The sequence below is a fragment of the Emys orbicularis genome, chromosome 1, assembly GCF_028017835.1.
Source record: "Emys orbicularis isolate rEmyOrb1 chromosome 1, rEmyOrb1.hap1, whole genome shotgun sequence".
Lineage (NCBI taxonomy): Eukaryota > Metazoa > Chordata > Testudines > Emydidae > Emys > Emys orbicularis.
In genome coordinates, this window is record NC_088683.1 from 354,840,354 (window position 1) to 354,863,731 (window position 23,378).

At 40.9% G+C, this 23,378-nt stretch overlaps 1 protein-coding gene across 2 annotated transcripts in view; it reads right to left on the reverse strand.

The window, feature by feature from the left end:
* ACER3 (alkaline ceramidase 3) overlaps positions 1 to 23,378 on the reverse strand; it is a 71,111-nt gene that overhangs the window by 34,057 nt on the left and 13,676 nt on the right. The window contains exon 2 of one of the 2 annotated variants that reach the window (XM_065423253.1): positions 8,777 to 8,887. In XM_065423253.1, the coding sequence (XP_065279325.1) occupies positions 8,777 to 8,887 (111 nt within the window). The remainder of the gene's footprint in view (positions 1 to 8,776; positions 8,888 to 23,378) is intronic. The other variant, XM_065423254.1, reaches the window with a different exon arrangement.

Genomic DNA, 23,378 nt, shown 5'->3' on the forward strand with positions numbered 1-23,378 from the left:
AAGTAATGGTCACTCTAGAGTCCTGATAAAAGCCATCTAAAGTATATTTTGTCCATCTAAGAGAACCCCTTAAGTTCAATTCTGTTTGCATGGTGGTGGCTTCTTTGCTCCATCCCAGTAGCAGTTAGTAATCCATATACTCTAAGTATGCATATTGAGAGTCTTGAGGATTGATGCTTCTATATAGTACATCGGTTAGTTTTACTGTTTGACTTTGGTATATGTTCACAGCAGCCAAATAGATCATCATCAATCAAAAGGACATCCAGTCAACAGTCAGCTGAGAAGCCACTGTGCTCAAGCAAAAAACCAAATTGTGTGCCGAGATAGCAGGTAAATATGCCTTTTCAAAGGAAGGTAATTGTGAAAGGAACTACTTAACACGACAAAAGGTTACAGTCTTTTGTGCAAATTATAAGTCGGACTCCTTATCTGTCATGGAGGTCGTGGAAATCACAGATTCCGTGACTATCCGTGACTCCTGCAGGGGCCAGTGTGGCTCACCCCAGGGCTGACCAAGAGGCTGGCTCCAGGGCCAACCGGTCCCCGGCCGGCCGGGGCAGCCGCGGTCCACAGCCCCCAGCAGCTGGTGCCGCCCGACACCCCCTCAGCAGCAGCTCCCATGCCCCCCAGCACCTCCACCCCAAGATTTAGTCACAGGTATTTTAGTAAAAGTCATGGACAGGTCGCAGGCTGTGAATTTTTGTTTATTGCACATGACTTTTACTAAAAATACTTGACTAAATCGTATCCTTAATTATAAGCATACCCAGCATTTGTCCATCACCAAGCACAGATGCCCCTAACATGCTTACCAAAATAAAACAAACAAACAAACAAAAATCACAGTATTTTAAGACTGCAGTTTCAGCAAGTTTCTAAATTGAAAAAGGCACTGTGGATGTCATGCTTGCAAGTTACAGGATGCTGATTTGCTGCATCATGCTATATCCACTGGGCAGGCAAGGATCCCATTCCACTCTGCTCATGATCTAAGACTAAGGCCATGTCTACACCAGGAGTGCTTCACCAATACATAGGGCACTACCATATTCATTGTCCATTTTGGTCAATTTCACAGTCATAGTATTTTAAAAATCATACATTTCGTGATTTCAGCTATTTAAATCTGAAACGTCACGGTGTTGTAATTGTAGGGGTCCTAACCCAAAAAGGAGTTGTGTGAGAATGTGTGTGGGGGGGCGGGAGGGGGGTCTCAAGGTTATTGTGGAGGGGGTTGCAGTACTACTACCCTTACTTTTGCGCTGCTGCTGGCGGCGTCACTGCCTTCAGACCTGGGCAGCGGGAGAACAGCAGCTACTGGCTGGGGGCCCAGCTCTGAAGGCATCACCGCAGCCAGCAGCAGCACAGAAGTAAGGATGGCATGGTGTGGTATTGCGCCCTTACTTCTGCACTGCTGCCTGCAGAGCTGGGCCCTCAGTCAGCAGCCGCCACTCTCCGGCCACCCAGCTCTGAAGGCAGCAGCACAGAAGTAAGGGTGGCATGTCATCTTTAGGAAAGATGTGGATACACTGGGAAGAGTACAGAGGAGAGCAACAAAAATAATAAAAGGTTTAGAAAACCTGACCTATGATGAAAGGTTAAAAAAAACCTGGGTATGTTTAGTCTTGAGGAAAGAAGACAGGTGAGGGGAGAAACCTCATAACAGTCTTCAAATATCTTAAGGGCTGTTATAAAGAGGATGGTGCTCAATCTTTCTCCATGCCCATTGAAGGCAGGACAAGAAATAATGGACTTAATCTGCAGCAAGGGAGATTTAGGTTAGATATTAGCAGGGGTGGCCAACCTGAGCCTGAGAAGGAGCCAGAATTTACCAATGGACATTACCAAAGAGCCCCAGTAATATATCAGCAGCTCCCCTGTCAGTCCCGTCCCTCCCCCGGCTCCCAGTGCCTCCCGCCCACTGGCAGCCCTGCCAATCAGCGCCTCCCCCTCCCTCCCTGCACCTCCCAATCAGCTGTTTCGTGGCATGCAGGAGGCTTGGGGGTGGGGGGTGAGAGGAGCAAGGGCACGGCAGGCTCAGGGGAGGGGGCAGGGCCTGTGGCAGAGCCAGGGGTTGAGCAGTGAGCGCCCCCCGGCACACTGGAAAGTTGGCGCCTGTAGCTCCAACTGTAGCCCTGGAGTTGGTGCCTATACAAGGAGCCACATATTAACTTCTGAAGAGCCGCATGTGGCTCCGCATGTGACCCCTGGATATTAGGAAAAACTGTCTAACTATAAGGGTAGTTGAGCTCTGGAACAGGCTTCCAAGGGAGGTTGTGGAATCCCCGTCATCAGAGGTTTTTAAGAACAGATTCGACAGACACCTGTCGGGGTATGCTTAGTCCTGCCTCAGTCCAGGAGGCTGGACTAGATGATCTCATGAGGTCCCTTCCAGCCCTACATTTCTATGATTACATCTCTATGCTGCTAATTCAAATTCAGCCAAACAGGGCAAGAAGAAATTTAAATTTAGTTTGTGAACATTTTTGAAATAATTGAGAAAACTTTTTTTTGACAAAAAACCCCTTCAAAATGAAAATTCTCATTTCAAATTCAAAATTTTAATTTATTTTTCATTATTTCCCCCATCCCTTTTCCCCTCTCTGAAAGGGGGGGGGGGGGGAGAAGGAGGAGAAAAAAATAAGTGTTACTTTCTCTCCCTTTAAGTTTTAAATTTTTTAAAACTTTCCCACTTCTCCAGCAAGAAAGGTAAAAAAGGAAGATAAAATGGTGGGAGGAAGAAAAAAAAAAATCTGTGATTTTTACTCTCGTTTTTTCTTTAAAGATTTTCCTGTTACCACGAAAAATGAAATTTTTCTAAACAAAAATACACATTTCCATTTTGCTTCAAAGGTTTTAACCAGAAAATAAACACAGATAAAACAAACGTTCCACAAAACTGTTTTTGTCAAAAAGCCAATTAACAAAACAAAACATTTTGCTGTGGCGCTAGTTGAAATGTTTCAATCAGGGTTTGAGAGCCAAAGCTGTTATCTAATGGCCTATGTGAAATGGTACGAGTTATTGATCTTCTGTCTTGAACCTGCACACGATGCATATAAGCATATGGTCTGACGTGATAAGCAGGCCATGGAATCCTGATCTGACATTAATGAGCATGCTACGAACTAGAAAAGGAAGCATGTAGCTGAGCACCTCATATGTCTGCCAAGGATCACAGAAAAATCCTCATTTCCTCAGAAGCACCCATTTTTTATCCATACCCCACCTCTTTTTAAACCATGCAATTGAAATAACATAGCAAGCAAGCAAGGGGCTTGAGATTTATTTCCGCTCAGTAAAGAAGAGTAATTATACTAAGGTAGAGTAGTTAAAGTAGCCTAGTACTTAACCTTATTTGTGTCCACGTGTGGCCTCTACTCTCGCTTCCAGCACAACACCCTTATGTTCCCCATTCCTTGCCTCGCATTACAGAAAGACTTGCATGATCTAGGCACTTCTAGAAAAGTATTCACTTCATAAAAACCAAACCCACAATCAGACATTCTGTAAGTACTTCCTCAAATAAGTAGAGTATTTTCGAACTGGGAACAAACATGAAGAGAGGAATGAAACATTTGCCACAGAAATAAGCTTCCCATGTGGTCATCTAAATATTGAGAAACAGAGACAATTAAGTTCTGATCCAGGAAGCAGAGGTCTAGGTTACATTGTTACAAGAGTTTCCCCAAGCATGTAACAGACTAGAGGTCAGTAAGCATACAGAATTTAGCCAGCTGGAACCTCTTAATTCAGAAGTTTTGGCAACCAATAGGAGCAACATAGCTTTTCAAAGTTAAAGGGGACAACAAGCTGTAGTAGTTAAACAGATACTGTGTCACCCCTCAACATTTTTATGATGATCCTCACCACTTCAAATTACAGAGGGGCATATCTAAACAGTGTGATAAGTACAGAATACACCCTGTTTTAGAGCAGTGGAATTTAGCCTAAAATATATGTAATTAAAGTAGTATTGAAAAGGGCTGGAAATGTAAGATCACACTAAGCTATATTATATTTAGAGCAACATAGTCCTTTTATTTCTGAAAGCATTAATACAGATTTCTTGGTACTAGCAACTGCAGATATTTAACTGTCAGTTGATATATTATTTGGTTGAGTGGTGATGTAAGTGTAATGCCATCCACAAATTTCAGGCTATGCAGGGCTGTTATTCACATGGCTCTCTAAAAGAGACTTCCAAAGCAATATCTACAACTGGAAAGAATTTGACATTATACATGGGCTCTAGCCAAGGACGTGTACAGGTCACATGAACTCTCCCATGCTTCACCGCTCAGAATGGATGCAAAAAATGTTTGTGAGGATATGTATTTGTAAGCAGTTTCAGGAAAAATCTGAAACTTTATATGATAAACGATGCTTTATTAGACTGCTTCTATTGTGTAGAGACTAGTTTAAAAAATAATCCAACGAAATTAAACTTAAAAAATTATAAAAATAAATGAAACTCCTTTATCAAGTACTGCCCCTGGATTTCATTTCTTGGTTGTGTGTGAAGTTATTTTAAATACTAATCCATAGATACCTTAATATAAAAAAATCCCCACAGAATATTATCCATCTACGGTTTTCTTCTCTTGCATTTCCCCCCATAATCTAGGGACAGGAGTGGTCCCAGCTACTCCATGTAGACCTATTTTTGGCTGTTGGTTAGAAATAGGTGAATGACCCCTCAACTGAAAGGTTCTAATAACTAATTCCACACACACCTCTAAGTTTCATTTAAAGCCAAGTCTTCTAGGTTGGTTATAAATTCTTATCAATCTGTGGCTGGAGCGCAGAATCCTTTCTCCCTTGGCATTCATTTATCTTTGGCACAGTTTGAGTGATTTAGCACTAGAACTTGCTTAAACATGCCAAAAAATAATTAAAGAAGAGAATTTAAAACACAAAATAAAACACTTCAATCTTTGACCAAAATTTCAGGACAAATCTGGGAACTATGCCTCTGATGTACACTCTTGAAGTCCAACACCTCTGATAAGAGAAAGTAGGACCAATAGATACCAGACATATACTTTGAGGAGATAAGGAAAAGGTTAGATTAAGTTCAAAACAACTACAGAAGTGCTTGATACAAGAAGTTGGATCAATTCCCTTCTAGAATGAGCAATATGAAAGTACTATAGACATGATCCCCAAGAAAATAAGTAGTACATGGGGAAAATATTCAGAGACTCTCTAACAGGTCAAATTCTAATCAGGCATTGCAATATCAAGTGGAACCTGGGGCTAATTCTGGTGGCAACTCCAATAAAGGTTAAAAGTCTTATTTCTTCTCCTATTGAATTCAATGACAATCCAACCCCCGCAAGCTGAATGGTAGCAGAAATGAGCCCTTAAAATAGCGCTCTGGATCCCAAAGAAGAATTTAAGTGTAACTCAGTAAATTTTGTATCTAATATGAACAACAAGGAGTTTATTTAAATAGCTGGTTAGAAACTCCCTTTTTCCTTTTCTCACCAAATCTAGATGCTAGCACATATGTAAAATGATGGGTGCTTCTCTAGTTCAGCTGGGTTTTGCTCAAGGAGGAAGTAGATGTCAGCTGCAAAAATCTCAGGGCAAGAAATAAACAAAAGGACTATACATACTTCCTGGGATGCTATGGTATGACAGAACACTGAAAGATAAACCCAGACCCAGCTAAATGCTTGAGAATTAGATTAAACATCAGGTCCCAGGGAACTGGCTGATTTGGACTGGGGTGATTTCTGGGTGTTACAGTATGTTCCAAGAGTTCAACACATTATGTCTTTTCAATGTTTGCCTTTGATTCCTACTAATAGCAAAATCTTTAAGTATTAAAATCTTAATTTGTTGAAACGAAACCATAATGCTCTTATCTTTACTTCATAGCAATTCTGCTGCTTTACTATTTTCGAACATTAACAAAAAGTCTGAATTGCTAAGCCAAAGCAAGTACAGGATCTATGTTAAATGCCTTTTAATGAAGCATGGTACCCAAAGTCAATTCACTTAACGGATTTGGACTAAGGATTGTTTGCTTTATGGATTGCATCTGTATTTGTTCATCTGTGACCAAGTGACTGTAAGGAGTGAACCCTGTTAATAAAGAACAGCTGCTGCAAGCAAATGCATTTCCTCTGGTACTTCCTTATGAGGAGACATTCCGCACATCTTCACTTCAATAGGTTTACCTTTCAGTTACCATCTTAGAAAAGGTGCCAGAGTTCTTAGCACATTTCTATTGTATTTAAAATTCAGTTTATTTACTCAGTCACCAGTTTCATTCTTTAACAGAGCAATCTTAAGACAGATTTAAGGTCCAGCATTGGCCTGTTCCTCACACCATGTATTGTTAAAGATCAACATCTTCTGCATCCCAACAACTAATTCTATGCAACCCCATGTTTACATGCACACACTGTGAAACCCTGGTGTAGATCTTGATACTTCCTCTTGTTCCTCACATTTTTAGCAGTGAAATTGTTAACTGTGTTGACATTTAAAGAATCACTGGCATGCGAGTTAGCATCCAGTGAGGCAGTTCACACCTCAGAGCTATTGTTTCAGGCTCTCTACAAACTCATGCAGATGTTTCTGCACTGCTTATACTCATGTAACAATTTCTTTGCAACCACAACGGCCAAGGGCTTTCAGGACCAAAGCAAATCCTCAAGACTCTGGAGTGGAACTGAGTGTCTGCTGCCCATGGCTAGTCTCTTAAGGCCATGCCCACACTCATGGAAACAATTCTAAATGGTCAGTCTCCACAGCTAATGTTGCAAGCCAATACCTAGGTGCTGTAGAAAGTGGCACTAGAAATTCAGCCGGTGGCACTTACTTTTCCAATGAACCAATGGTCCACATTATTAAGGATGTTGTGAGGCTGAAGGTGATGTTTTGATACAGCACAATGATCACAAGCGGCCATTTTTTGACGATTCCATGGCACTTTTTACAAGAGCATTAAATTGTTGGCCAAATTCCAACTAGGTAGTTACATTTGGCCTCTCTAAACCGTCCTATAAGTTAGGCCTGGTTTACACTAGAAAATTAAGTCGACTTAACTATGTCGCTCAGGGGTATGAAAAATCCACACTCCTGAGCAGCGTAGTTAAGCCAAGCCAAGCCAACCCCCAGTGCAGACAGCACCAGGACAAAGGAAGAATTCTCTCAGGAAGTGGATTGTTAACCGGAGGGGTTCTCCCATCAGCACAGGTAGTGTCTACACTACAGTGGTGCAGCTGCAGCACTGAAGGTGTAGTATACAGTATTCCCTTCCTGCCAGACGGTGGCACAGCGTGTACTCTGTTAGAGTTGCCACTTTTCACAACAGCGGTGGCTACATTAGTAGTGATGAAGTGATTCCTGTGTACATCTTTTATTTCAGTTTAGTTGATAGAGTATTTATGGATTTTGGGGGGATGAAAGGACAAATGCAAGATTCTTTCACTCGAGACAGGCTTCTCCATGCCAGAAGTAAATTTCACATTTGGGGACGTCTACACAGCAGCTGGGAGGTGTAATTCCTAGCTCGGGCAAACATACTCAAGCTAGTGCTTAAACACAGCATTTAGCCACGGCAGCACTGGCGGATGCTCAGGCTAGCCTCCAGAGTATGTACCCAGGGGTCGGGCAGGATTGTACTCGGCCAGCTAAGAGAAGGCCTCTGCAGACAAGGAGACATGCTCTCACGTATAGAGGACTGTCAAATTTGAGGCCACTTTGCAATACAGTGGCACCTCAGAGTTACGAACACCCGAGTTACGAACTGACCAGTCAACCACACACCTCAGCTGGAACTGGAAGTGTGCAATCAAGCAGCAGCAGAGATTTAAAAAAAAATAAAAAAGCAAATACAGTACAGTGCTGTGTTAAACGTAAACTACTAAAAAAATAAAAGGAAAAGCAGCATTTTTCTTCTGCATATTAACATTTCAAAGCTGTATTAAATCAATGATCAGTTGTAAACTTTTGAAACAACCACCATAACGTTTTGTTCAGAATTATGAACATTTCAGAGTTACGAACAACCTTCATTCCCAAGGTGTTCATAACTCTGACGTTCTACTGTATAGTTTCTCCCTGTTTGGTAAGAAATAGAGTGACTGGGAGCATTGTTTTCAATTCCCTGGGGCAGGAAAGGAGCGGTTAAGCTCAGCGTGTTTTTTTTTTTTTCATGCTTTCAACACCACAGTTATTTATTTGAGTTTCTTAGAAGCCAGTCTACAGGTTAATATTACAAAGCTCTGTAAAGAGGAGAGTGCCCTCTAGCTACTGGGAGAATGCCTTGAATGTGATTGTGATTAAGTGTCTTGATGCAGGTCAAACCAGTAAAAGGTAAGCACTAAAACTGACAAAACAGATGGAAACCTTGCACTCACTCAGTTCCTCCAAGGTGTTTGCCCACTTGTTTTATTTATGCTTTTATAAGTGTTACAAATTAAAAGACTAACACAGTGTTAAACTGTTTGGTAAATATGGGCCACACAACATAGCTTCTGTAAATCAGCATAAAAGGGACACAGTCTATGAAAATGTATACATTGGATTAGGACACAAGGCCAGATAGGGCTTATTTTACTACATCAGACAGTTATTTTGTGAATTCTAATTTGATTTATCTGGCCTAAACAATACTAATAATCATCTCAAGATATTATAGATTATATAAAGAACTGAGGTTGAAGTTATAACAAACAAATGTTCTGATATTGACTATACATATCTCATCTGAAATCCCTGTATAATTAAAGTGCAAATCTAGTTTTACACATACCTGTGAGACAAAAAAATGCAGCTAAATATCGTTTTTCAAGGCCATCTTTATAGGTCTGAATCGCACCATAGATTGGAGGTAGAATGAAAATCAGGTTACTCACTGTGTTCCCTGTAGGACAGAAACCAAAGCAGAGATTTAGTATTGGGCAACATGCACTTGAAATAAACAAAGCTACATTCATTCAAACAAGACTTCAACAGTTCTCAGTAAAAAGGCTACACCTTTTCTCCAAGCCTCTTTCTGCGTTAGCACTTTATCCGCTGTTAGATTTTGCTACAGTCTGGGTAACCTCACGTGTGCCTAGGTAATATTACAATACTACATCAGACCGAAGAGTAATACTAGATGGTGCTTATGTTTATGGCAAAGAAACAGAAAAAATATGGTTAATCTTGGTAGAATACAAAGCATATTTTATCAGAAATTCTTTCAGCAAACATAAATCCTCAAATAGCAGAAGTTTTGGTATTTTAAGGAGCTGCTTTTTTTGAAAAAGCAACTCCTGGGACACTTTGGGGCCACTAACACGAGCATAGAGTACTCCTTCCTTCTCTCCCCATGCTCTTCCCTCTGATCCCTCAAGACAGGTTATACAATTTTCATTTTAGATTTAATCATGTAAGCTAACTGCAGGCAACACTCTTCGCTCATCAGGGTTTAAAACTTTTACCATACATCTACTAACCAAGGCATATTTCTAAAGACAGATTTCAGTAGGACCAGCACGTTCTTAGTGCGTTCCAGAAGCAACAGACTGCTGGGATGTGTGACATCTGAACACAAGAGCTCTGCTACCAACACAGATGCAGTTTTTAGCTGAATAGAACTTGAAGGCATTTGCCTAAACACTGAGCTTGGCTGTATTCAGATACGCAGAACATGCAATCCGATAACACAAAAAGAAGACCAAAAATAAGTGTCACATTTTAGAACAACAACTAATCTACGACACCAGATGCCACAGCAAGAAAGTAGTGCACCTGCACAGATTCGATAAAGAATGACTCTACCATACTGACTGGGTAGTGTTTTTACATCCACTTTGCATGGGTATACTATAAATTACTTCACAACGTGCAAAACAACAGTGAGTAAACCCTTAAGTAAGGCAACAGGAATTAAGCAAACAGGCTTGGTCTGAAGGGAGTGCAAATTCAGCATCTTATCCCTGCCTGATGTAGTCAGATTTTAGGAGCAGAAGTTATGTACCGTTGTTAAATTAAATATTGACCTATACTTTTCTTTAGAAGTGCTGATGCATAAAAATACAGGAGTCTGACCACCTGACAATATAAAGCACAGAGAAACATGTACTTGCAGATTACATCAGACTAAAAACCAGAAATGCCTGATATTATGCTAATATCAGAACCTTATTATTCAAGGATTGCCAATAAGAGTTAAATTGTATAAAACCTTGAACAAACAGGTGCAGCTTGTGAAATGTGCAAGTTAATTTGGGGCATTTTGACCAATATTGCAGCTCAATATAGCACTTGCCACAGGAACTCGTCTCACACAAATACCTACTCCCCTCAAACTACTTGCCAAAAGGAAATGGGAAGAATCAAACTATGCTCAAGTGTTTTAAAGTCCAATTTATTCCAAGAAACACTACCAAAGAAACTATGCTTTACATATTTAAACACTCTCCTGCAGTGCAAAAACCCCAGACACAACAGCATTATTCCAGCATGAGAACCAGAATGTGAAATTAGATACTGATGAAGTAACTAGCCCAGGGGTAGGCAACCTTTCAGAAGTGGTGTGCCGAGTCTTCATTTATTCACTCTAATTTAAAGTTTCGCGTGCCAGTAATACATTTTAACGTTTTTAGAAGGTCTCTTTCTATAAGTCTATAATATATAACTAAACTATTGTTGTATGTAAAGTAAATAAGGGTTTTAAAACGTTTAAGAAGCTTCATTTAAAATTAAATTAAAATGCAGAGCCCCCCAGATCGGTGGCCAGGACCCGGGCAGTGTGAGTGCCACTGAAAATCAGCTCGCGTGCCGCCTTCGGCACACGTGCCATAGGTTGCCTACCCCTGAACTAGCCTATTTTCACTGTTAAAGCTCAGCAAACCTGAAAATGCAACTAGTATAAACACTGACAAATTTAGATTGTTTCCATTTTAGATGTTCTTCATAAGCAGATACATCTTATCTGAAGCGAGTACCTCTTTAACAAGCTGCTTTACTAACATGATCATGCTTAGCAATGGCACAACCACCAGTTTGAACCAGTTATAAACAAAGCTGATCTGGTTGCAAGTCAGTGATCCCCAAAGAAAGGCCTCAGTCTTACAACCAGTGCTGCAGAAGCACACCCCCTGCACCCAAGTGAATCCTTACTGAGGTCAACAGGGCTGTGCAAAGACACCCAATGCCTATCTGACTGCAGGATAAGGGCATGCCCTATGGGATCTCTTCATTCTTAATTCCCCTTGGGGGTCACCAGCCCAACGACTAGTGTCAAGAAGACTATTCCCTATTCCAGTAGACGCATCCTTTAAACAAGGCTAGATAATACTGAATCTCGTCTTGATCATTAGTTTGGGGAGAGGAGGGGTGCAGAGCCATCAGATAAGGAGAGAGAAGATTATAGGACCTCAGCAGGCTAAAGATACCCATTCTCTACCTTGTGGCACATCCCTAAAGTGGGCAGTAGGTCAGCCTCAACAGAATTCAGGGGTGGAAGAAGCTCCCGTTAAATTAAATATTTGTGTTGTATGTATTGTAAATATTTTAACTTGGCCATTATCTTGTCCTCCCCACAAACAATGCAAGAGGGCCATGTAGTCTGAAAAAGCAGGGTAAAGTTTCTTTAGAATATGGCCCTGTGTTCTAAGTCTTTATAATTTTCTAGAGTGGCTCTTAAATGCTCTGATTTCCCAAAGCAGTTATTGCAGATCATGTAAATCTCATAATTTCTTAAAGGTGACTATTAGTATGAAATGATTCATAGTATACTAAGAAATATGCAAAAGAAGAATCAAATATAAAAATACTGAATTAAAGGAATATGTAAAGAAAGACCTGTTCATAACTGACAAAGCAAATCGTTTCAGAATAGAGCCCATTAAGGCTGGAAACTTCAGATTGATATGAGAACACAGAAAAGAGAACAATGTACATTAAGGCAAGAGTTTTAGCTTTAATTCTCTAAATATTTATAAAATGGAAGCTCATGTAAACTATTTGCTACAGTCTTATCAGTGAGTACATTCCTTACATCTCAGGCTGTCTTGCAATGAGAGGAAGTGCCATCACTCTTAAATTTTAGATACGACTTCCCCGCATTGTTTTAGCGCATGGTATTGTCTAAATGCTCCTGGCATGCATCAGGTGAACCTACTGAAAATACTGTAAGCTTTCCACTTTTGTGCTTCCCCTACTGCTCCACATTAGCCTGTGGAGTCCCCCCATCATCCTCCCTCCCACCTAGTATGCACTCTCACCCCACCCAGCTTTATTCATCTGAACAGCACGAGTCCAAAAGCCTTCCCTGAACACAGGTTCCCCAACACCACACTCAAATTATTAAAATCTAGTTGATTTGTTAAAAGCAGCTTTTTCAAGATTATACTCACCCAGGCAGAGTAATTTTTTTTTAACCTAAGTGTTAGTTTAATCTGTCATCATGGTAAAGGGAAGGCAAGTAGATTTCATGCCTTGCTTTGAAAATTTTCATGACAATTTTGCAAGGCTATTTTAATACACAGCATTGTTCCAAAGTGACATTTTATTTGCCAAGGAAGTCCAAATACAGAACTGTACCCGTATGAAAACAAGTTTATGCAAATATCAATTCTACAGTCCTCTATTATTTATATTTCCCATGGGCAGAGTTTCACCATATCTGCAAACAATCCAACAAATATAATAGGCAATTCAAATTTCTATGGAAAATTTGAGAAGTCTATTACTTTGCTTGTGTATTCACAGAACAATTTTTCAGTCCTTCCAACATATATATAAACCACCACAAGTGTACATGGCTCCGAACAACAGTATCAGTCATGCCAAACAAAGATATGACAGTCTAAAGATGAGCCTGAAGAGAGCACATGAAAGGAAACTGAAAGGCATAAATGGGTACAACCCAGAACGGGGCTTGGTGTTAGCTGGAATATTTCGTAGAATAAATGGGCTCCCATAAATTTGCAGAACCTAGATTTTATAAACCTTTAATTCACTTTTGAATTGGAAAGTTACTTCTACAAAACATGTGAAGGAGAATGTGATAGGATAAAGTAAATGAAGCTAGACAATTAAGTCTGTTTTCAACAAAATATATGGCCATTAGAAAAATCTAAGCATGGAATAAAAATGCAACTAATTGTAACACATTTAGGGCAACAAATGCAGGGTTTCCAATGAGGGAAAGGTACTAAAGAAGTTAAAAAATACCTCATTAAACTTTTGGCAGGGCAACCAGTGTGACTTGAACATTTCTAAATTACCCTGGTATATATATTTGTACTAAGGATGAATGAGAGATTTATGAATCATGAGGGTCCTTTCCACTGTTAAAATGTTCTCTTCCTCTCTCTCTAGGAAAAGCCATCAATTTTGACTCTAATGTAGTGAAAATAGTACGTTCAAGTAGGGTCTATATGACAGCGTGGCAAGGACACTTTTGCAGTTAAAGTTTTTTTTAGTTTTAGATTTGTGATCAGTAACAATGAACATCACATTTCTTCCATTAAAAATCTGTATTGTATCATACCACCACTTTAAACAAGAAAAACAGGCAAGGCAGCAGCATTTTTAAACAGATCTTTGAAAAGGGATACCAATTATTATTACAAGTAACTTCTAAGTTTACTTTAACTAAATGATTCAAGAAAAAAACAGTTTTACTTTGCACGTCTGACAGCATTTTGCATAGTCACTGTCAATGTATTTCCATTTGTATGGATCTTGCACATAGCAATACAGAAAAGAAAATACAAATATGAGATTGTGAAATCAAAGATTGGGTGGAAGGTGAAGTGCCTGAATCTTCTTTCAGTCTGTTTATTATTAGGCCACAAGAGACTTAATCTCGTCACTTTCAAAAATATGTAAAGTTCTAAGTACTTATTTTTCTAATCAAACCTTTAACTTTTGGCAATCCAGTCAGAGCTGCAGTGCAAGCTCAGGGTGTCTAATATGCTTATTAAGAAAGTGGGAAGAATGGCATGTATTCAAGCACACCAGAAAGAGTGGACACCTGCTTGTGCCTAAAAGCTGGATTAAGTTAGCTGTATCATGTGGGGGCGGCCCTCTCTTAGAGAAAACTTCATGTGATGCTCTGGGGCAGGCAGAGGTTTCTTTCCATAGGGAGCCGGATGAATGGAAAGGAGAGGGAGAGAAGGGAAAGGAAACAAAAGGGGTGGGAGGTAAATTATGTGGCATGGGTGACAGAAGGGATAAAGGGCATGGAAAGAAGGGGATAAAAAAAAAAAGTGGGTGGGAACTAACATGCATGGGTTTGAAGGGTAGGATGAGAAGCTTCAGTATAATTCAAAAGGTGAGAGACCTGTAGAGGGTTTGATTAAAAAAAAACAAAAAAACCCCACACATTTTAAGAATTAGAAAGTCAATAGCAATTTACTTGTAATACAGGCATAATTTCTAGGGCACCCATCAACATGATATCAAAGTGCCAACAGGGAAATTAAAATTGGAATAAAACAGCAAATTTCTGTTGTATATACGATATTTTACAATTAGACCACACTGAGCAGTAAACACAGCTCAGAATCCTTGAAAAGCTAAGATCATTACTAGATTACCAGAATACAGGCATCACTTCATAAATTCTTCAGAAAATAATCCGCATTTCTTCAATTCACGAACTTGTATCTTTTGCAGTTCTCTCCCTCATATCACCAGGAAAACAGCACAGCAATTAGCTTTTCATTTCCACAAGCCATTTTTAAATATAGAGTATCTTATATTTAGCAGTCCACAGTGACATATACAGGATTTCCTGACTCATTCTGTATCCAATTGATATTTCAGGAGGATCTCAAGTAGATAGAATAGAGTCACCCAAAATGGAATCCGGCCAGTGTGTACCATCACTAATCTCCCTTTTATAAAATGTGCCCCAGGAACTTCAATGACCATGAATACTCAGGACCTTTGTTTTACTGTCATCCAGACATACAGTGCAGCGTTACATTAGGCTGGAGCACTGGCTCAATACTGACTGAGGGAATAGTGTTAACCACTGAGTAGAAACAGCTAACTTCTTGCACCCTCCATTTCCCAGGGAGGTCCTCCCATTCATATTAACTAGGCCTGTTCTTGCTTAGCTTTGGTAATTTATTGTGATTACAATCCATGGTGGCACCCAGCTGCACCTTTTAGTAAAAGCGACCTAGATAACATTCAAATAGATCATACAAGTCTTTCAAATAGTAGTCCTGTAACTCCCGTGTGCAGGAAAACAGAGAAAATATTGAAGGAAACAAATAATTAGACAAACGTTAACTGAACCATATAAGCAATAATTGGAAACTCACTGAACCCATAAAAATGGGTAATGAGAAAAAATAATGGCTAGAACTAATGGGTTACTATAAGGAACAGTGTTAGATCTGGCTTTAATGACGAGGAAGAAATTTAAACAGCAAATTAAAGGACTGCATAAATGGAATTAAAATAGGAAGGCAAACACTGCAGAGAACCAAGAAATTATACAAAGATCCAAGACATACCATACAGCATGGAGGTATATCCCATCCCTATACAGTATTGGGTAAGTACCGTATTCACATCTTGGCACTGTATTATAGGAAAGAGATAACTGGACAGAGATCAGAGAATAGCAAAGGAAAGTATCAGGAGTTAAAGGGATGTTCTTTAAAAAAAAAAAAAAAAAAAAAAATCAAAAGAGCTAAGTATCTATACCTTAGCTAAACAACAATTAAAAGGGAATGATATAATAGTCTACATATTTGGAAGATGTGAAGATCAAGGAGTGAGAGGAATTCTTTGGGTTGTTACATGGGGGCATTTTAACTAGCAGCAATTAAACAAAATTAAGAAAAGGTAAATGTAGGTAGAATTTCCAGAAAGTGAGCCCCGTTACGCCCCGGAAGAGTCTCCTAGTGAGAAGCCCCATAACTTGGAACAGTTAAAACTAGACAGGACAACACACTAGAGATGAACTGCAGAGAACAATATAGCACCGCCAGGGAGATGAACTGGATGAGGCATGAACACAACACCAATTCTACCACCAATGGCGAGACACGCGAATGCTATGAGTACACTAAAATTCATGCTAGGTCTCAGACCTGACAGGAATAGCTAGCTGTTTCCGAAGCACTGGTATGGGGCCTCTCACACTGGACCTGCACTGACAGAAGCAGCACAGGCACAATACTGAAGGCTTGCTAGGTCACTCAAATGTTGTTATACAACATAGAAAGACCTGTGCTTCAGAAACTTCTGGGCCGCTCCCTCCCACCCTTATTTCTCTAGTGCGCAAAGATTTGTGCTGGCTTCCCTCTAAACAAAAATATTTAGCAAGTGCCTTAAAAGGTGAGAAGAGGGACAGAGATATTTTCAGAATAAGAGATTAACTATAACAGCACGAGTTTGGCCTTTATTCCCAATGACCCAAAATATGCCATTGCTATTTTACAAGTTGTTCTGATCTGCTATCTCAAGAGATACGTTACGGCTTATGGGCTTTACATCCCTTACTCCAGACGCAGAATTTATTCTCACTTGAGGACTAACACCAATTCAGCTGATGTTTTTATATCAAAGTAAAAATGTTACCTACAATATTTGACTTTACATTTGTCTTCTCCTAACATAACGAAAAGTCTGGAAGGTAGTTAGTGGAAAAAGCCTTCCACACTCCTGACTAACGCAGAATACAGAAGAGAGCTCAGTTCAAACTTGTAAGGGGTGTGGGTGTATTTTTCAGTGTACTGGGTTCTTTTTGGTATGCATGTCTTATAAAAGCACTTGTAATTCAACTGCTCATAAAGTGCCCTGGGGTACCATTAAATTATCCCTTATTTTACTCTAACCTTCATCTAACTCTCTGTAAAACATTTTGTGATACTATATATTAAAAGACACTAGCTATATAAAAATCAGTATGTTCTACTGTTTAGCTTCCGACATTGTAACTTTCATCCAGAGTGGATGAGAACAGATATTTTTAAATTTAAATCAGATTTTCTTATTTAAATCAGATGTTTTTATTGAACTTAATATTTTTTCTTTTTCAAAATAAACTTGTTTAAAATGAAATCTGAATTTAATACAAAATACGCTAAGCCCTAAACGTCTTATAAACTTTTAAGACATTTACATAAAAAAATAAATATTCTGAATCCATGAGCCTCTATCAAAAACTGAGTTAAAAACTGCTTTCCTATATTATAAAGAAAGAATCAGGGGGAAGACATCTAACTTTTGAGGTCAAGCTTTATAAATATGGCACAAAAGGTCAGCCTAAGTAACTTAGTAGATGTCACTTAGGAAATGTCATCTTCAAGATCCTGAGGGTATGTCCACACTACCCACCGGATTGGCGGGCAGTGATCGATCCAGCAGGGATCGATTTATCATGTCTAGTCTAGACATGCTAAATCGACCCCCGAGCGCTCTCCCGTCGACTCCTGTACTCCACCGCTGCGACAGGCGCAGGCAGAGTCGATGGGGGAGCAGCAGCAGTCGACTCACCGCAGTGAAGACACCACGGTAAGTCGATCTAAGTATGTCGACTTCAGCAACATTATTCACATAGCTGAAGTTGGTTAAATTAGCTCGATCCTCTCCCCGCCCTGCTCTAGTGTAGACCAGGCCTTAGGCAAGCAGGAACTTCCACTCCAGTCACTTTCACATAGGCATATTTGAAAATTTTCCCAGGAGGACCTGAAATAATCAGTTAATTCACTGACTACAGATAATTTCTCTAATATATCATACAGTTGTAAATGTGAAATGTGTTTTGATAATAGAAGTTTATGTAGTCAAAACATATGGTTGTTTTATTTAATAAAAATAAATTTCATACACTGTTGTGTGTTTAATTAAATTCCAGTTACCATCCTAATATAGCTTGACACAAATCATGAGCAAAAAGTTAATTATCTAGTATAAAAGCAATATATCATTCATTTTCCAATATAAGAATCTGAAAATATTAAGCGATATAGTTGCTTAAATAAATATATATCATTATAGTGTACCCTCTTAGGTCGATGTAAGCTGCTTTATGTCAACCTAACTCTGTAGTGTAGACCAGACCCTAGTGTAAAGGCTCTATTTACTTGAATATCAACATGTTTTAATGGCTATATCAACTAATGAGAATGCACCTTTCTTTAGAAAATAACTGGAAGTACAAATGGAAAAGTTGATTAAAAATTGAGGCTTTCCACATGGTGATTTAAATCAATCTATCCTGCTTTCATCCTTTTGTGCATTATGCTAGCACTGTAACTATTCACTTGCACTCATTTCTTTTTCTTTGATTTAACACGACACACACCAAGCCCAGAATTTAAACCAGACATTTCTTGATAAGAAATTGATATCCTAAGTATCACACAAATATGACAACTGTGTTCATGCTGCAGTTTAACACAAATTGCTGATATTTACTTGCTGATGGTTTTAAAATACTTTTAGATAAAAAAAAGTTTCGAGTACTTACATGATTCCCATCACAATAGTATCTGAACACCTTATAATCTCTATGTATTTAGCCCCACAATGCCTCTGAAGTAGGAAAGTGCTATTATTACCATTTTACAGACGGCCTGAGGGACAAAGAGATCTACCTAAGATCACACAGGAAGTCTGCGGTGGAGCAAGGAATTGAACCCCAAACTCCCAAGTCCCCTGCTATCACCCTAACCACTAAACCACTGATGATTTTCTGTCAGTAAAAGGCTGGGTGAAGGAACTGAACAAATACCTAGATAGTAAATTGTCAGGGATTACAACCTTTGTTACTTGTTTCTACAATGCCTAGCACAATGGAGCCCACTCCTTTACTGGGATTGAGAGATGTTACTGCAATCTCTTTTTGAGACATCTCCACTACTGGAGGTTTGCAGCCATGGTACCCCATTCTGAATTATCCTCTGCAAATCTCTTTGTGGATGAATAGCCATTTTGATCCACCCAGGACACCACTGTCCATCCAAGATCATCTTTCTCTGCTTCATTTTTTTCTGCCCTCAACTTTCCCTTCCAGTGCTGTAAACATGCCTTGCCAGCTGAACCTCTTAAAATATGCCCTGCAAATCAAATCTGTCTTTTCATAAGATCTTTAACTAGCATTTCCTGAGATCAAATAATTTCCAAAACATTTTTGTTGGTTACGTGATCAAACCATATTTTCTATTGCTGCGATAGAAATTATAAAATGCCTCTTCCCTGGTTTTCAAGACAAGATGCAGTAATTCAAAACCCAGACTTGCCATTGTCCTTTTTGGGAAAGGACAGATTATGCAAAGATATCTTCCACAATGGTCTTTCTTGAAGAATTTTATGATTTGGCCCTGACAGTCTTACAAGAGTAAAAGTACAGCCTTACACAATAGACCATCCAATCACATTCTGCAGCCACAAAGTCTGGTGGGCCAAGATGAATGGAGATGCACGGAAGAGTTCCAAGGCGACACCACAGAATAAAAATAGCTGCCAGACAACATACATTCCTCAACATTTTCCAAACTTAGTTCTTCTAACCACCTAACGACATAGGTCACATCTAGGTCTGCATGGAAGCTCAAGGGCATCCTAAGAGTCTCAAGTATGGTCTCCATCTCCAGTTCATCAAATCCTTAGGGACTACCACAGTATTTTCTACAACCTTAAAAATGACAGATGCTATCTTCAGACATCCTTTGAGAGAGCAAACCGGAAGTCTAGATCAGCAGGTCTCAAACTGTGCGTAGGGACCCAAAGTGAGTTGAATACCTCATTTTAATGGGGTCACCAGTGCTGGCAATAAGACTTGCTGAAGCCAAAGTCTGAGCTCTGCTCTGAAGCTGAAGCCCGAGGGATTCAGCCCTGAGTGGCCGGGCTCAGGCTTTGGCTTCAGCCATGGACAGCGGGGCTCAGGTTACAGCCCCCTTGCCCAGGGCTGAAGCCCTCAACTTTCAGCTTTGGCCCCCTTTCTGGGTGGTGGGGCTCAGGCTTTGGCTTCGCCTCCGGGCAGCGGGGCTAGGGCTTCGGCCCCACTGCCATGCTTCAATCCCCCTTGTTGGGTTCGTGTAATAATTTTTGTTGTCAGAAGGGGGTCGCAGTGCAATGAAGTTTGAGAAACCCTGGTCTAGATGATTAGGAAGGGATGCAGCTTCTTATTGGGAGCATTCCATTCACAATCTGGGATGTCCAGAATGCACCGGACTGCAAGAAATAATAACCCTTTCCTATGATTCGCTGAAATGAGATCCTGCCATCTCTATGACGGTCTCTTATTTAAGACCTTTTGTGGGAGTGAGGACAGTATCCTGCCTCTGGGGAATTCATTCTTTGCCTGACAAACTCATAGGACATTCCAAACTTAGAGAAGACAGTGCAGGTAAGTCATTTTCAAGTTGTATGTTAAGATTTTGCAATCAAATTGCAGGCATAAACACTTTGACGTGTCTAATGAAGTGTCCAGACAATACAGGAAGGGTACTGAAAGCAAATAAAATGCTTGATTTACAGCTCGAAAAATGCAATAGAAGTCTAAACAAATCATGCTGGGATTGTGAAAAGTTGGAATTTTCTCTGCACTATTAACTCTAACATTACATCATTACTAGGTACACTTACTTTAATAGCAAAACAAATTCTGGATCACAAATTTGTTTTAAATGCTGTCTTAAGTCAAGAAGTAGGCTAATGCTGAAAACCTGGAGGTTAGGAAAGAAAGAGGAAGACAGCCAAGAAATGGACAAATTGTTAAATTTATGAGTGGCCCTAGAGTAATGTCCGGTATCGTGGCTATGACCAAACCAATATATTAGGATAATCCAGGGGTTCTCAATCTTTGTCCTTCTGAGCGCACCTCCCCCCCGACCCGGGCCACAACTGTTTTTCAGTAGATTAAAAGCCAGGGCCGGCGTTAGGGGGTAGCAAGCAGAGCAATTGCCCAGGGCCCCACGAAGCAAAGTTGCTCAGGCTTCAGCCCAGGAAGGAGGGGATAGGGCTTCGGCCCCGAGCACCGGGGCTTGGGATTCGGCTTTCTGCCCGGGGCCCCAGTGAGTCTAACGCTGGCCCTGCTCTCTGGTTTATTTTGGTGGACCCCCCCCAAAAATCTTCTTGCAACCCCCCAGGTACTCCAGACCTCTGGTTGAGAGACACTGGGATAATTAGCTTTATTTTCTTCTTCTTGAGTTCTCCTTGCTCCATTTGCCCATGTCCAAATTAAACTGTCAAACTATACCACCTTACACTTCCTCTCCTGAACATCCTTGCCTCCACCTCTGGACTAACTTCTCTACTCAAACTAAGGCCATGCTTATGCAAGAATGTTGCACCCCAAGTTAAATTAGTTTTTAAAGCAATTTAAACTGGTGCAAACCTCTCTGGGGATACTCTTATTTCAGTTTAAACTAAATGGAAATAAGAGAGTGTGCACAAGGTATTTAATAACAGTTAAACTAAACCTGTTTTAACATTCACGCCTTTTGTGGAGCAGCTTCCTCCTGTCAGAAAGGCCTTAGTCACTCTCTTGATGTTGTATTCAAGTACTGCCTTTGTTCCAATTCCAATCTCTGAATTCCCTTGCTCTGATCACCACTTTATCTGTTAATATTACTCACTTACTCCCTGCCTTCTGCTCAAACACATAATCCTTCTATGGCCTCCAGAACATCAAAATCTGACTCCCCTGCAGTACTTAACCCCCTCTATCCCACACACAGCTCCAGTATTTTGCCTCATTTGATTCCCTGCCTTGCCCAACAACCCAATCTTGACTTACTACTTGCATTCACTTCTTCCTTTGCTTGACTGCCTTTAGAGAAAATCCTAGGACCATGCAGATTTCCTTCACTACTGTCTTCCTTACTCTCCGCAGTCTTCCTTGAGAAACGATTCTGCTTCTTCTCTCCTGCACTTACCACCCCAGCACTTCTTTTCTGTAGTCATTTCTCTCCACGTTTGCACTCAGCCCTGACAGAACTCTTCAGAATCTCTTCAAAGTAACAGGATAACATTCAGCAAGAACTTTCAACTATGCATCTCTCCCCCACACTGGTCTTGGACATTGTGGCTTCTCTTCCACTATCAACTTCCAATCACCTCCTCTATTTTCTCACTCTTTCTTCAGTCTCCCAATTTCTTTCCAGCTACCTTTGAACATGACTAGGTATCCCTTAACCCAGTGGCCCCCAAACTTTTTTACCTCACGCCCCCCCCTTAACCCTGTCTCCGCCCCCTCCCAGGGCCGGGAGCGGGGCCGCAGACAGGGGTAAAGGCGCTGAGACTGGGCCGAGAGTGGAGCTGAGGCCAGAGGCCAAGGCTAGCAGCTAGGACCCTGGACGTAGAGCTGGCAGCCAGGGCCAGGAGTGGAGCTGGGTGGTACTCCCTCCCTGCGCCCCATGGGAGCTGACCTGGGCCCCATCTGCACCCCCACAAATGTTCCTTCGTGCCCCCGTAGGAAGGGCGCGCCCCACAGTTTGGGAACCTCTGCCCTAACTTCCAACACCTTCCCTTGGCCCACTGTGACATAAGGAAAGCCAGCTACCAACATTTGTTATCCAGCTGTTATGAGAAAGCACCATGTACAAGTAGGTGAAATATCAGGATGCGGGGGGGGGGGGGGAGAAGGGGGCTGGGAGGGCTGAAAAAAAAAAAAAAAGCCGGTGGCGAAGGGAAAAAACAACCGCTGGAGCTCCACGCCCCGACACACCCCCCCCAGCATGCCTCCGCTCCGTCTCCACTTCCCCCCTCCATCCAGTGGGGCCAGGGCGGGGATTTGGAGAGGGATGCAATGGGGGAAGGAGGGGGCGGAGTCGGGGCAGGGGGGCTCTGCTCCGCCTGTGAGCGGAGGCAAAATATCGGGACAATTCGCGTCCCGACCGAAGGTAGGTCGGGACACGGGACAAATAAGCAAATATCGGGACAGTCCCGATAAAATCGGGACGTCTGGTCACCCTATGTACAAGCCACACAACATCCATGTTACAGAAATGTACAGATATTTACTGAGCACTGTAAGTGGACTTTGTGCAACAGAAGAGAGGAAGACTTAGGTCTGCACCACAGTTTACAGTTTAAACCATAAAAAGGAAGTGATACCCTACACTGAAGGATTAAACTGCAAGTGGTATAGTTTTTTGATTATAACTAGAGCATAGTACACCTCTACCCCAATATAACGCGACCCGATAGAACACGAATTCCTATATAACGCAGTAAAGCAGCGCTCCAGGTGGGCGGGGCTGCGCACTCTGGCGGAGCAAAGCAAGTTCGATATAACGCGGTTTCACCTATAACGCAGTAAGATTTTTTGGCTCCCGAGGACAGCATTATATCGGGGTAGAGGTGTATAGTACATAATCATGATAGCTGGTGGGTTGTTGGTAAGCTTCATAGCAGAATTGAGTTTAAAGGGAGGATCTGACAGA